Raw genomic sequence first — 13,959 nt, 5'->3', positions numbered from 1 at the left:
ATTCTGCAGCACACTAATGGCAAGGATATTGGTCTGTAATTTTATGGGTCTGTTCTTGTATCCTCCTCATACACAGGGGTTACCTGCACTGTTTTAACACTCACTTGGGACTTTGTGCTGGATGAAAAATTTTTGATAAATGCAAGCTAAGTAAGGGGTCACCGCTGTAGAGCATTCTTTGTAAAACTGATCTGGAATTCTGCCTACACCTGGCAATTTACTTGTTTTCAACTATTTCAGCTGTTTATCTCTGCCAGGGATGCTTATTACTGTCTTCCGTATGTGAGTCTCTGTGATGGTCACACAATGGTATGTTCATACAATTCTTATACATGAATGATTTCTTAAACACATGGATTTTAAAATCTCAGCTATCATTTTTCTGTCTTCAACTGCCGTGCCAGACTGGACAGTGAGTGACTGGATGGAAGTCTTAGACCTGCCTAGTGGTTTTACATAGGACCAGAATTTTCTTCGTTTCTCGGCAAGATATTTTGCTAAGGTATGATGGTGGTAGCTGTTGTATGCTTTGTGCATAGATTTTTTCACAGATTCATGAATCTCTAGTAATCTTTGCTGCCTGTCATTGTTTGTGCATTCTCTTTTGAACCAAGAGTGCAACAGCCTTTGCTTCCTCAAGTTTTCAAGTTTTGTTGCTAAACCATGGTGGGTCTTTTCCATCCTTAATCCTCTTGACAAGGACATACGTGTCAAGAGCATGATCTACAACCTTTGCCCAGAATTCTTCTATGTCCATCGTACTTTAACTAAATGTTTGCAGTTCATTGTCTTAAGTGAGATGCTGACAACTGCTTATCTGCTCTTTGTTGCAGAAACTCTCTCCTAACGTTCTTGATTGACTTTTGTTACCTTAGTTGTCGTGATATCATGATCACTAGTCCCTATATCTATACTAATGCCATTGATTAGGTCCAGCCTGTTTGTAGCTACACGGTCTATGATATTTACATTGGATGTGGGCTGCCAAACTAGCTGCTCAATACAGCACATGTGGTACCCCCCCCCCCCCCCCCCCCCCCCACACACACACACACACACACCTGCACAGAAACATTCTGTTGAATAATACACGGTTCTTACCATTTGTCACTGTTATATTTCTTGTTGTGTTTGCTTCAGTTAGTTCTGTGGTAGAATGTAGAATTGTTCACAAGTTGTAATCTGCCATTTGTTGAATACTAGTTTGGACAAGTACTCAGAGGATTTCATATTTCTCTTTTATTATAAACCTAGGCTTCTGGGATTGTCTTGTGTTTGTTCCTGTGGATATGAGCTCAGTTATTTTAAGGTTTATTGCTGCAACTGATGGTCTTCGATATCAATTTAAATCTTGCTATAGCTTGTCCAAGTATTGGGCACCTGTAATAAATATCCCTGATGAAATGAAATGTCATGTGACTAGGGCCTCCCGTCGGGTAGACGGGTTGTTTGGTGTAAGTCTTCTTTTCTGTTGATGCCACTTCGGTTACTTGCTCATCAGTGGGGATGAGATGGTGATGGTGATGGTGATGGTGATGGTGATGGTGATGGTGATGGTGATGGTGATGATGACGACACCCAGTCCCTGAGCAGAGAAAATCTCCCAACCCAGCTGGGAATCGAACACGGGCTCCTTTGCGTGGCATTCCGTCGTGTTGACTACTCAGCTATCGAGGCAGTCAGCCTTAGGAAATCTTCATGAATTTCCCTTTATTAGAGCTATGCAGGATGGGTCAAGTGATATGACGAATAATGCCATAGGCAATGGGCATCCTTATTTTACTGAGCACATCCTGAACATATCTATTGGCCAACCTTTCTGTCTCTCTGCAGATAACTATGTATCAGCTGATCTGTCTATATGCAACTTTGTTTTTGTTCCCTTCCTCGTTATGAAATGCTGGAATGGCTGTAAGGTTTGGGAGGAAAGGTGGCAGCAATTTCAAAACTACACAGTTTAAGTCTCAATCTCACATTGTGACAAATGTGTGCAATGCTCCAGCAGATGTCACAGCTCTAAATAATGGCATACCAGATTGCAGATTAATGTGTTGTATTGATGAGAGATGTGGAAATAAATTTTAGAGATGAATTTGTGCTGACAGACATTCCACAAAAACAGCTCATTGTCAGATTGGATGAGGGAGCACTTGGATATGTTGGGCGTGATGCAGCAGTTTGGTAAACTGTACTCAGTACGAGTTTTCAAAATAAATATAGTTTATACTGTGGTGGAGATTAGTTTTCATCACATGTTGATATCATTTCACAACTTTAACCATCAATACTATATTGTAATAAATGAAATTTGCAAATAATGATATACGGGATGGTCAGAAACAGTATGAAAAGCTTGTAAGGGTGTTGCAGGAGTTAATTAGCATTGAAGTTAGCCAATAGGCTGTTACATATGCAAATTCAAGTGGTCTGCCAGAGTCGGTGTTGCCAAACATGTTCATCATTTGCTTTCCTAAAATTGAACAAGAGTACGATACAAAAATTGGACATATGAGAGTAGTAAATGATAGAACCCAAGCCAAAGGCTGAGCAGCCTCGTGCACTATTGTCTATGCTATGAGAATAACTGATACTTTGTATCTGGTGGGCCACTTGAATTTGCACACACAGTGGCCTGATTGGCTACTTCAATACTATTTAAACTGGAAACAGCAAAACCTATCAAATTTTTTTTCTTAATAATTATTTCTCTGCACAACGTAGCGTGCAACACCCTTACAAGCTTTCCAGACTTCTATATAGGCCAAAATAAAATACCCACACTAAAGTTTATTTTAGATGAATGAACAGAAGTCTGCCACCTAAAACATTTGAACCTTACCATTGCTAATGCTCAGCCTGGCAGGTCATCATTTTTCCAAGTACTTGATACAGACAAAAGAAAGCAGCAGAAATTATCTTGATAATAATTTATAGAATAGCTTCCTTTGATTTATGATTACACATTTCAGTTTTTGTCTAGCACCTACACAGTCTTTTAAAATATATAAGTTTGAATCAAGGTAACATCATACTTTATGGATAAATATTTATTTCATTCCTCTCCCTTTTATGTTACTTTTCAGTATATTGTAGATACTACTTCCAGAATGTGCTGTATTATTCTCACTTAAATGAATCAGTTTTTCCAAGAACCAGATAACATTGTGTATAAGGAACAGTTTGTAAAGGTAATTATCTGAATGCTTCTTACAGGACTGGCTTAGCACAAACTTGTAATGCCTTGGATTGTTGTCTTCTGTAGGTTTATCAGTTTTTTATACTTGTTTCTGCAGTGTGCCTGTCTTTTCTGATCTTGGAATTGTGCGTTGATTCCTAATGGTGACCACATAATTTTTGTATCATATGGAATTCATTTGTTCTTTTTGGTAATGATATGATACTAAATAAGTTTTGGTTGACTAAGATACATTTTTGCAAACAGGGAATGCTGATGCAGCAGCAGAACTGCGAAAAGAACTACAAGCTCTAAGGCAACGAGTGGAGACCTTGGAACATGAGTTGAAAGTGAAAGATGATGAAGTGAAACGCCTCGGAAAGCAGCAGGCTGCACCTGACCAACAGTCACGCTCCCAGGACGAACGTATAAAGGTAAATTTATCGAAATGTGCGTGTATGATACAGATATTTAATTTAGGTCCAAAAAGCATGTGTGATGGATGAGGAGTATCTTTGTATTACCTGTGACAGTTTTTGCTTAAAGGAGGAAGAAGGAAAAAGGATATGCACATGTGCTGTGAAGGAGAAGAAAAGTCATTGCAAAGCTTGGACGAAGAGTAATGCAGGGTGTAGGGAAAGAATAGCAATAGAGGGATATTGATCCACATATAGATTCCAGATTCCTCATAGTGAGTTGAGTTGTATGCAGTTCAGAAGCCAGATTAGGGTAACAAGTATGAAAAAAAATTTAATTAATAATGAATAAATGCAGTGCATGAATGCAAAGAAAAGAAAAGTGAATGCAAAACAAAAAGGATGTGATAAGAATATGATGATGGAAAGTGGGCACAAGGTGATAAAAATAAATAAAAATAAAAATTCAAGTTAAGGGCAAAAGGATGTGGAAAGAAAAGTGTCATCAGCTGGTTTCTTTCACTCATGTGCTGTATATTTGAGAAGTCATCCTCTTTATCCACCACTACTGGGTGGCCAACACTGTCTCATTTAAGCTTAGCTAAAGAAAGATAACAATGAAACAGGACTGACTGTAAACCTTAACTTATAGCATGGTAATATCAAAAGTTATTGAGCAAGCAGTGAAGGAAACAAAAGAAAAATTCGGAGTAGGTATTAAAATCCATGGAGAAGAAATAAAACTTTGAGGTTCGCCGATGACATCGTAATTCTGTCAGAGACAGAAAAGGACTTGGAAGAGCAGTTGAACGGAATGGATAGTGTCTTGAAAGTAGGATACAAGATGAACATCAACAAAAGCAAAACGAGGACAATGGAATGTAGCTGGGTGATGCTGAGGGAATTAGATTAGGAAATGAGACACTTAAAGTAGTAAAGGAGTTTCGCTATTTGGGGAGTAAAATAACTGACGATGGTCGAAGTAGAGAGGATATAAAATGAAGACTGGCAATGGGAAGGAAAGCGTTTCGAAATGTGGTGCTACAGAAGAATGCTGAAGATTAGATGGGTAGATCACATAACTAATGAGGAGGTATTGAATAGAATTGGGGGGAAGAGGAGTTTGTGGCACAACTTGACTAGAAGAAGGGATCGGTTTGTAGGACATGTTCTGAGGCATCAATAGATCACCAATTTAATATTGGAGGGCAGTGTGGAGGGTAAAAATCATAGAGGGAGACCTAGAGATGAGTACAGTAAGCAGATTCAGAAGGATGTAGGTTGTGGTAGGTACTGGGAAATGAAGCAGCTTGCACAGAATAGAGTAGCATGGAGAGTTGCAGCAAACCAGTCTCGGGACTGAAGACCACAACAACAACATGTAATTTGTCATATGTTAGTTACAACCCACTACAGATGAGCAAGCTGTAGACAACTTTATCCATTATGTTAGTTTCCACTTCAATGATAATCAAATAGGCATAGATATTTGAAATGCAATCTTTCAAATGTTACTTGACATGTGTCAGCTTCTGACGTTGTGAAGTGATAATTTGTAAATGAGAAGGGAATCCAGTGTGCATGCTTATTATATGCAAGCATATTCTAAATAAATGCTAATAGCACCACCAATAGCTGACAACATTTAAAACATATACCTAATAAAAACATTCAGTTGCAACTTGAGCAAAATGCACACAGTTAAATAAAGGCTCCAAATAATAAAATCCTGATGTCAGTAAATATTAAATGTGAAGGCAACAACTACTAATGATTGACATACATTCATGCCAGAGTAGTTAGATTCACAACACACACATTAACATGTACCTGGTTAGTGGTAATAGTTGCTACACATTAGTAAAAACAGTGGCAGATGATCACTAAGCTACAACCAAGCTGCTACTTAGCCGAGAGTGCTCATTCACTTTTCAATATCTTTAATGGCAACATGTCACTTAAAAGTAAGGCAGTAGCCATTTATCAAATGAAATTATTCAACTATTGGGTGATAACCCACTTACGGCAAAGCTGTAGCTTAATCTAGAATTTCAGCTTACATTGGGGACTTAGCTCCTTTATAACTGGACAAGCATAGGCTGGTCGATACTGACAGTAGAACACAAGCATATGACAGTAGCCTTCATGCACATGCCACATGGTCCAGGGCCAGCCCTTGTCAACTTCAATCCTTGCAAGAAAATGGAGAGCGAAGTCAACATGGCATTGTATGTCCTGTGGTGCAAGTTACTGTACGGTATGGGTGTTGTACGGATACCATTTGAGAATGGTCTGAAGCACCTTCTGAGAGTGAACCACGGGATGTTCAACTTTCTGACACAGCACATGCTCTGCCTGACGATTGGGTTTGAGCACAGCATTGTCTGCCATAACAACAGTGATTTCATCAGCCACCTGTGGTGCGGCCAGTTGTTGGCCTCTTGCGGGAGCGACACCCAGTTCTGCAGTTGATGTGAATGTCTTCTTCATGCTTTGCACAGCAGGCAGAGAGAGAAGACCCTTCCATAATCCTTTCAGACAGTGAAATTCTCGAAGTGCAGCTGCAGCATTACTGTTTTATTTGATAATAAAGCTTCACCAATAATGCCGTGTTCCTTTTGTTCAAGTTCATGTTGACACGTCAAAAAGTGCACTGTGATTGGTCAGGTGTGTGAGACTGTGAATCATGATGACTGGATCATGACACCTGGTGGCCATAGTTGGAACTGGATGGCCATATGGAAATCATGGTCACATGGAAATCGTGCACTCCGTACTGTGTACATTAAGTCTACCAAAGTTTGGCACTCTTACGGTAATGAGTTTCCATGTTATAACATGTTAAATAGTGAACATTTAATTATAACCACCTGGTATATTATAATATTGTGACAGAATTGCTGGTCAGTCCTTAGCCACAGGAGGCGAAGTGCTTAGTGCTAGCAGTACATACATACAGTTGTACAGACACTATTTTAGGTTTCAGAACTATTTTTTCTTTCCTATGGAGGAGGGGGGAGAGGAGAGAGAGAGAGAGAGAGAGAGAGAGAGAGACGACTTGGGGAGGTTAAAAAGGAAAGGAAGATCGTGCAGACTAGAAGCTCAGAGGGATCTATATATTGTGAGGATAAGGGAAGCAAATATATTTATTGGGATTTACGTGTAATAAACCCTTTGTCTTTAAAGAGGATTATGCAATATGCTAGTTTATCAACTTTACACAGGATTCTTATTGAACACTTGTCTAGAATAATAATTTTTTTGGGATAAGCTGCATAAACCCAGAAGATTATGCCATAGGACGATATGGACTGACTGACTATTTCAAAGCATATGAGCAATTCTGTCCATGGGTCATCACAGTGAGAGAGATTTCTAAGTGCAATGAATGGGCAGAACTGAAATTTTTGGCTAACTTACCCATGTGCTGGTGTGACCTCAGTTTATTATCCTTCTAGAAGCATAAAGACTTGACACAAAGAGCCTCATCCAGTGTATGTCCATTGTTCCCTAACTGTAAGTCTTTTTATTGACTTGAGGTTGTATAACAAAGAGTTTTTGTAAGTTTAAATGAAAAAGTATTGGCTGTGAACCAGCTATAAACATGCTCCATTATTGTGATATCTTTGTGTAGTATGGATTTATTTGGGTCCCTAATCAGTGTACTTGGCTACCAGTAAAAATTGCAGTTTTTGAAGCCCTCCACTGTCTCAGGTAAATCATTTATGTAGGCCATAAAGGGGAGCCGGTCATGCACTGCACCTTGTGAGTCATTGTATTTTGTGTTTCCCCACGCCAAATTTAGTGTTATTCCTGTTGTATAATTTGCTAATATGACCATCTGTTTTGTATTCCCAAGATATGACTCCATCCATCAAGGGAAAGTTATTTCATGCTGTACCATTTTGATTTCCCTAGCAGAATTTTATGATCTGCAGAATCATATACTTCAGCATGATTACATAAAATGCTATGTTTAGGTCTACCAGAATTAGGTTTGTGAGCTCTCTGAGTAGAGAAACCCTTACAGAAGCTAAACTGAGCACTTGTTAAGAGGTTTATAATCTTTTCATATTTTTAGGCCACAATTATATAATAATGTTTGAATGATATTTCCCTCATTTGACTGTGCTTAAAAGAGTCTAATTATACCCAGAAGTTGCAAAGTCCTCATCAAGATCTACCAGTCCACTAGAGCTTGAAATGGCTTATTGTAATAAAGTCTAATTATAACCACCATTTTTGTACTTCACAGTGGCTTAACACCAAAGTCATGATAGTAGTATAGAATAAAGAAGTTGTACAGTCAAATGGTGAAAATATCATTCAAACAAATGTGTTGCACAAAGATGCTTCAATATTCTGTTATAAGCTACCATCCCAAAGATATTTGGGAATATGGGAAGGACAGGGTCTATAATTATAGGTCAGTTACTTACCACCATTTTGACAAATGTTATGAATACATTCTTCGGTCTTTCAGGAAATACCCTTTCACTGGTTTCAAAGGTAACTCAAAGCTGATGCTACCAAGTCAGCACAAGATTTTAGTACTTTAGTTGGAATACCATCATAGCCAGGAGTGACTCCTTTTTGGTGACATAAAATAGTTTTCATAATACAGGGTGATTATAATTAAAGTAAAACTTTTAGACTGCTGTAGAAATAACACCACTGGTCAGAATGACATAAAATTCCAATGGAATGTTATTGGAGAAGGGGGAAAATGTATGGCAGAAGAAAAATAAATAGTTACAAAATGTAGCAATAGACAGTGCTGTAAGCATTGTAATTTAATAGTGGTCCACTATAAATGACAAATGAAACATACAACAATGCCTAAGGTGTACGTTTGACGTTAAAGAAAAACTGTGCTACTCGGTGTGCATGGGAATACAGGTGCGATACGGTTAGTGACGTAGGCCATACACCACGGCAAGGTCATTACACATTGGATGGGAATAATTGGTTTTTATTTGTCCTGAGGGCAAAAACTGCATAAAAAGTATCAACCAAACTCAAATTGGATTATTAATTTCCACGTGACTCGCGCAACATGTTCAGTATGCTGTCTGCCATTTTCTGCTACAAGTTGAAATTGAGAAACAGCATGTTCCACAGCTAATCGAAGTTTTTCTGGGGTCACATTCAGAATGTGTTGCCCAATGTGTGCCTTCAGTGCAGCTAAGTTTGCAGTTGAAACACTGAACACAACTTCTTTCAGATAGCCCCACAGCCAGAAGTCACACGGATTAAGATCAGGTGATTGGGGACAGGCTGTAGAGAAATGGCAGCTAATAATTCTGTTATTTCCCAAATGGCGCTTCATCAGCTGCTTAACTACATTTGCAGTGTGTGGACGTGCGCCATCTTGCATAAAAATGATCCCATCCACACATCCATGCTGTTGGAGAGCTGGAATGACGTGTTTGTGCAAAAGACCCTCATAGCACTTACCAGTGACAGAACAGGTAAGAGGACCAGAAGCACCTGTCTGTTTGATAAAATATGGCCCTGTGATAAACGATGCCGTAAACCCGCACCACACAGTGACCTGTTCAGGATGAAGTGATACTGACTGATTTGCGTGTGCATTTTCCATTGCCCATATTTGACAATTCTGTGTATTAACATATCCTGTCAGATGGAAGTGGGCTTCAATTGTCCCCGTTTTCAAGAAGGGACGTTGAACAGATGTGCAGAACTATAGACCTATATCTCTAACGTCGATCAGTTGTAGAATTTTGGAACACGTATTATGTTCGAGTATAATGTCTTTTCTGGGGACTAGAAATCTACTCTGTAGGAATCAGCATGGGTTTCGAAAAAGACGGTCATGTGAAACCCAGCTCGTGCTATTTGTCCATGAGACTCGGAGGGCCTTAGACACAGGTTCACAGGTAGATGCCGTGTTTCTTGACTTCCGCAAGGCGTTTCACACACTTCCCCACAGTCGTTTAATGAACAAAGTAAGAGCATATGTACTATCAGATCAATTGTGTGATTTGATTGAGGAGTTCCTAGATAACAGAACGCAGCATGTCATTCTCAATGGAGAGAAGTCTTCCGAAGTAAGAGTGATTTCAGATGTGCCGCAGGGGAGTGTCATAGGACCGTTGCTATTCACAATATACATAAATGACCTGGTGGATGACATCGGAAGTTCACTGAGGCTTTTTGCAGATGATGCTGTGGTGTATCGAGAGGTTGCAACAATGGAAAATTGTACTGAAATGCAGGAGGATCTGCAGCGAATTGACGCATGGTGCACGGAATGGCAATTGAATCTCAATGTAGATAAGTGTAATGTGATGCGAATACATAGAAAGATAGGTCCCTTATCATTTAGCTACAAAATAGCAGGTCAGCAACTGGAAGCAGTTAATTCCATAAATTGTCTGGGAGTACGCATTAAGAGTGATTTAAAATGGAATGATCATATTAAGTTGATCGTCGGTAAAGCAGATGCCAGACTGAGATTCATTGGAAGAATCCTAAGGAAATGCAATCCGACAACAAAGGAAGTAGGTTACAGTACGCTTGTTCGCCCAATGCTTGAATACTGCTCAGCAGTGTGGGATCCGCACCAGATAGGGTTGATAGAAGAGATAGAGAAGATCCAACTGAGAGCAGCGCGCTTCGTTACAGGATCATTTAGTAATCGTGAAACCGTTACGGAGATGATAAACTCCAGTGGAAGACTCTGCAGGAGAGACGCTCAGTAGCTCGGTACGGGCTTTTGTTAAAGTTTCGAGAACATACCTTCACCAAAGAGTCAAGCAGTAATTGCTCCCTCCTACGTATATCTCGCGAAGAGACCATGAGGATAAAATCAGAGAGATTAGAGCCCACACAGAAGCATACCGACAATCCTTCTTTCCACGTACAATACGAGACTGGAATAGAAGGGAGAACCGATAGAGGTACTCAGGGTACCCTCCGCCACACACCGTCAGGTGGCTTGCGGAGTATGGATGTAGATGTAGATGTAGATGTAGATGTAGATGTAGATGTAGAATCTTCCACAGCCAATCATTGTCCACTTCCATGCAAGCAAGATATTCTAAAGCAAAGGTCTCTCTTCCTGGCAGGTCAACAGAAAGCAATTCATGCACATGGGTAATTTTGAATGGATATCAAAGAAAGATGTTTCGTTGAATTTTACGCACCTTGCTCACGGGTATGTCCAATGTTTGGTTGATTCTCTGTACACTACACGTTTGCATACCACCATTCATTTCCTCCTGCATTTCTGTAGCCACTGCGTCCACTGATGTTGAATCAATTCGTTTCCTCCCTCCACCAGGTTGCACACCAAAGAACCTGTTTTTTCAATCAATTTTTGCACTATCTTTTTTTTTTTCTTCTGCCATACGTTTTCCCTTTTCTCTGATAATATTCCATTGCCATTTGACGTTGTTCTGACCAGTGATGTTATTTCTACAGCATTTTGAAAGTTTAACTTTAATTATAATCACCCTGTACTTCTCATAGATGGTAGTACAAAAGTGGTGCCTGGTGGTGGAGTGTGCAATGTCTGAGCAAATATAATAGATTGATCTTTGGTAGATCATTTCTTTTTTGTGTCTCTGTTTTTAGCTATCGTTAGGAAAAAATCGTTCAATTTTCTGTCAGTAATTTGAATTTAATATATCTGCCTCATCTCTTCTGTCATCAGGGAGTTGGATGTTATATATTATGCTAAGCCTATTCTTTAATACCTACTGTATTTACTCAAATCTAAGCCGCACCTGAAAAATGAGACTCGAAATCAAGGGGGGGGAAAAAAAAAATTAACGACTCTGGTAAGCCGCACCTGAAATTTGAGACTCGAAATTCAAGGGGAGAGAAAAGTTTTAGGCTGCACCTTCAAATCCAAACAAAGTTGGTCCATTGTAATATGAGACCCAATTTACGTCAAATGAATGACGATTCAGCTACAGTAGTTTGGTTTGAGTCGTAAGCTCAGCAGTTAAGCTTTGCCAGTTAGCCATTGCTATGCGTCAGGCACTCTGTCCGTATTTATACGGGTGCCCTTCCTTTTTCACGTGCTTCGTCTAGGTTTGAATCGATTGCTTATTTTTCTTTGATCTGATAACTTCCATTCTCTTTGTTATAAGTGTTTACGTCACTTTAAGCTGAAAATGCATTATTGTACTGTGTCATGCATTGTTTGTCGCATTCTGACAATGTGTGTTTACGACCTGTTACCGCTCGCGGCATTGCTTGCTTTTGTGCGCCCTACCGCCGCTTACAATAAAAAAAAAAGAGGAATTGTCTCATTAGCGAAACAATGGCAGGAGACTGCTATTTGTTGTTACTTACACTGCTGCTTTCTTTGATAATGATCAACAAGAACCAAATAATAGACTGCGTGTGATAGAAGATGTTCTGAATGAGAGTTTAGCTAAAATTTTTCTCTCTTTGAAAATCTTTGCAGACGGCTGTTGTGTACATTACATTCTGCACAAAAATTAGTCATGTTAGATTTGAAAATTTAGTCAGTTGTTGTGCTTCATTTCTGACTGTATCACTATTAGGCATAAGAATAATACGAATATAAACATGACGATGATATGTATATTCTTCCGCATTTGCTGTTGTCACACTCTAGTTTCGTAGTTTACTGACGAAGCAACTGCTGGTTGCGAAAGCTAGAAATTTGGTGTGTGTGTTTGTGTCTTATTTTATTGTGCCTGTTGCGGCTGCTTTGTCAGGAAAGAGGGAAGGAAAAGGAAAGATAAAAGGATGTGGGTATTAAGGGAGAGGGTAAGGAGTCATTCCGATCTCGGGAGCGGAAAGACTTACCTTAGGGGGTAAAAAGGATTGGTATATACCCGCACGCACGCGCGCTCGTGCTCACACACACACACACACACACACACACACACACACACACATTTAAAGGCAAAGAGTTTGGGCAGAGATGTCAATCGAGGCGGAAGTGGGGAGGCAAAGATGATGTTGAATGACAGGTTAGGTATGAGTGGCAGCAACTTGAAATTAGCGGAGATTGAGGCCTGGTGGATATCGAGAAGAGAGGATATACTGAAGGGCAAGTTCCCATCTCCAGAGTTCTGACAGGTTGGTGTTAGTGGGAAGTATACAGATAACCCGGACGGTGTAACACTGTGCCAAGATGTGCTGGCCATGCACCAAGGCATGTTTAGCCACAGGGTGATCCTCATTACCAACAAACGCTGTCTGCCTGTGTCCATTCATGCGAATGGACAGTTTGTTGCTGGTCATTCCCACATACAAAGTGTCACAGTGTAGGCAGGTCAGTTGGTAAGTCACGTGGGTGCTTTCACACGTGGCTCTGCCTTTCATCATGTACACCTTCTGGGTTACAGGACTGGAGTAGGTGGTGGGAGGGTGCATAGGACAGGTTTTACACCAGGAGCGTTTACAAGGTTAGGAGCCAGAGGGTAGGGAAGGTGGTTTGGGGATTTCATAGGGATGAACCAAGAGGTTACGAAAGTTAGGTGGACTGCGGAAAGACATGCTTGGTGGAGTGGGGAGGATTTCATGAAGGATGGATCTAATTTCGGGGCAGGATTTTAGGAAGTTGTATCCCTGCTGGAGATGAGGATTACCCTGTGGGTAAACATGCCTTGGTGCACGGCCAGCACATCTTGGCACAGTGTTACACTGTCTGGGTTATCTGGATACTTCCCACCAACACCAACCTATCCGAACTCCGGAGATAAGAATTTGCCCTTCAATATATCCTCTCTTCTCGTTATCCACCAGGCTCAATTTCAAGTTGCCACCACTCGTACCTCACCTGTCATTCAAAATCATCTTTGCCTCTGCACTTCCGCCTCGACTGACATCTCTGCCCAGACTCTTTGCCTTTAAATATATCTGCTTGTCTCTGTGTGTGTATGTATGTATGTATGGATGGATGTGTGTGTGTGTGTGTGTGTGTGTGTGTAGACAGGCACAAGAAATAAAACTCACAAACACACACACACACACACACACACACACACACACAGAATTTCTAGCTTTCGCAACCAACGGTTGCTTCTTCAGGAAAGAGGGAAGGAGAGGGAAAGACAAAAGGATGTGGGTTTTAAGGGAGAGGGTAAGGAGTCATTCCAATCCCGGGAGTGGAAAGACTTACCTTAGGGGGAAAAAAAGGACAGGTGTACACTACCGCGCGCGCGCGCACACACACACACACACGCACACACACACACACACACACACACACACACACACACACACACACACACACACACATCCATCCGCACATACACAGACACAAGCAGACATATATATATAGCCCCTTTTTCCTTACCTGATATTACACCTATAGTAATGTGAAACAAACTGTTCCTTCTGGATGCAGCTGTTTAATTT

At 40.4% G+C, this 13,959-nt stretch overlaps 1 protein-coding gene across 11 annotated transcripts in view; it reads left to right on the top strand.

Annotated features, from left to right (window-relative positions):
* LOC126272429 (homer protein homolog 2) overlaps positions 1 to 13,959 on the top strand; it is an 807,523-nt gene that overhangs the window by 766,741 nt on the left and 26,823 nt on the right. For all 11 annotated transcript variants that reach the window (XM_049975295.1, XM_049975297.1, XM_049975288.1 and 8 more), the window contains one exon: positions 3,443 to 3,609. In XM_049975295.1, coding sequence (XP_049831252.1) covers positions 3,443 to 3,609 — 167 coding nt within the window. The remainder of the gene's footprint in view (positions 1 to 3,442; positions 3,610 to 13,959) is intronic.

This window comes from Schistocerca gregaria, chromosome 5 (genome assembly GCF_023897955.1).
Source record: "Schistocerca gregaria isolate iqSchGreg1 chromosome 5, iqSchGreg1.2, whole genome shotgun sequence".
NCBI lineage: Eukaryota > Metazoa > Arthropoda > Insecta > Orthoptera > Acrididae > Schistocerca > Schistocerca gregaria.
This window is presented reverse-complemented; position numbering and strand designations above follow the sequence as displayed.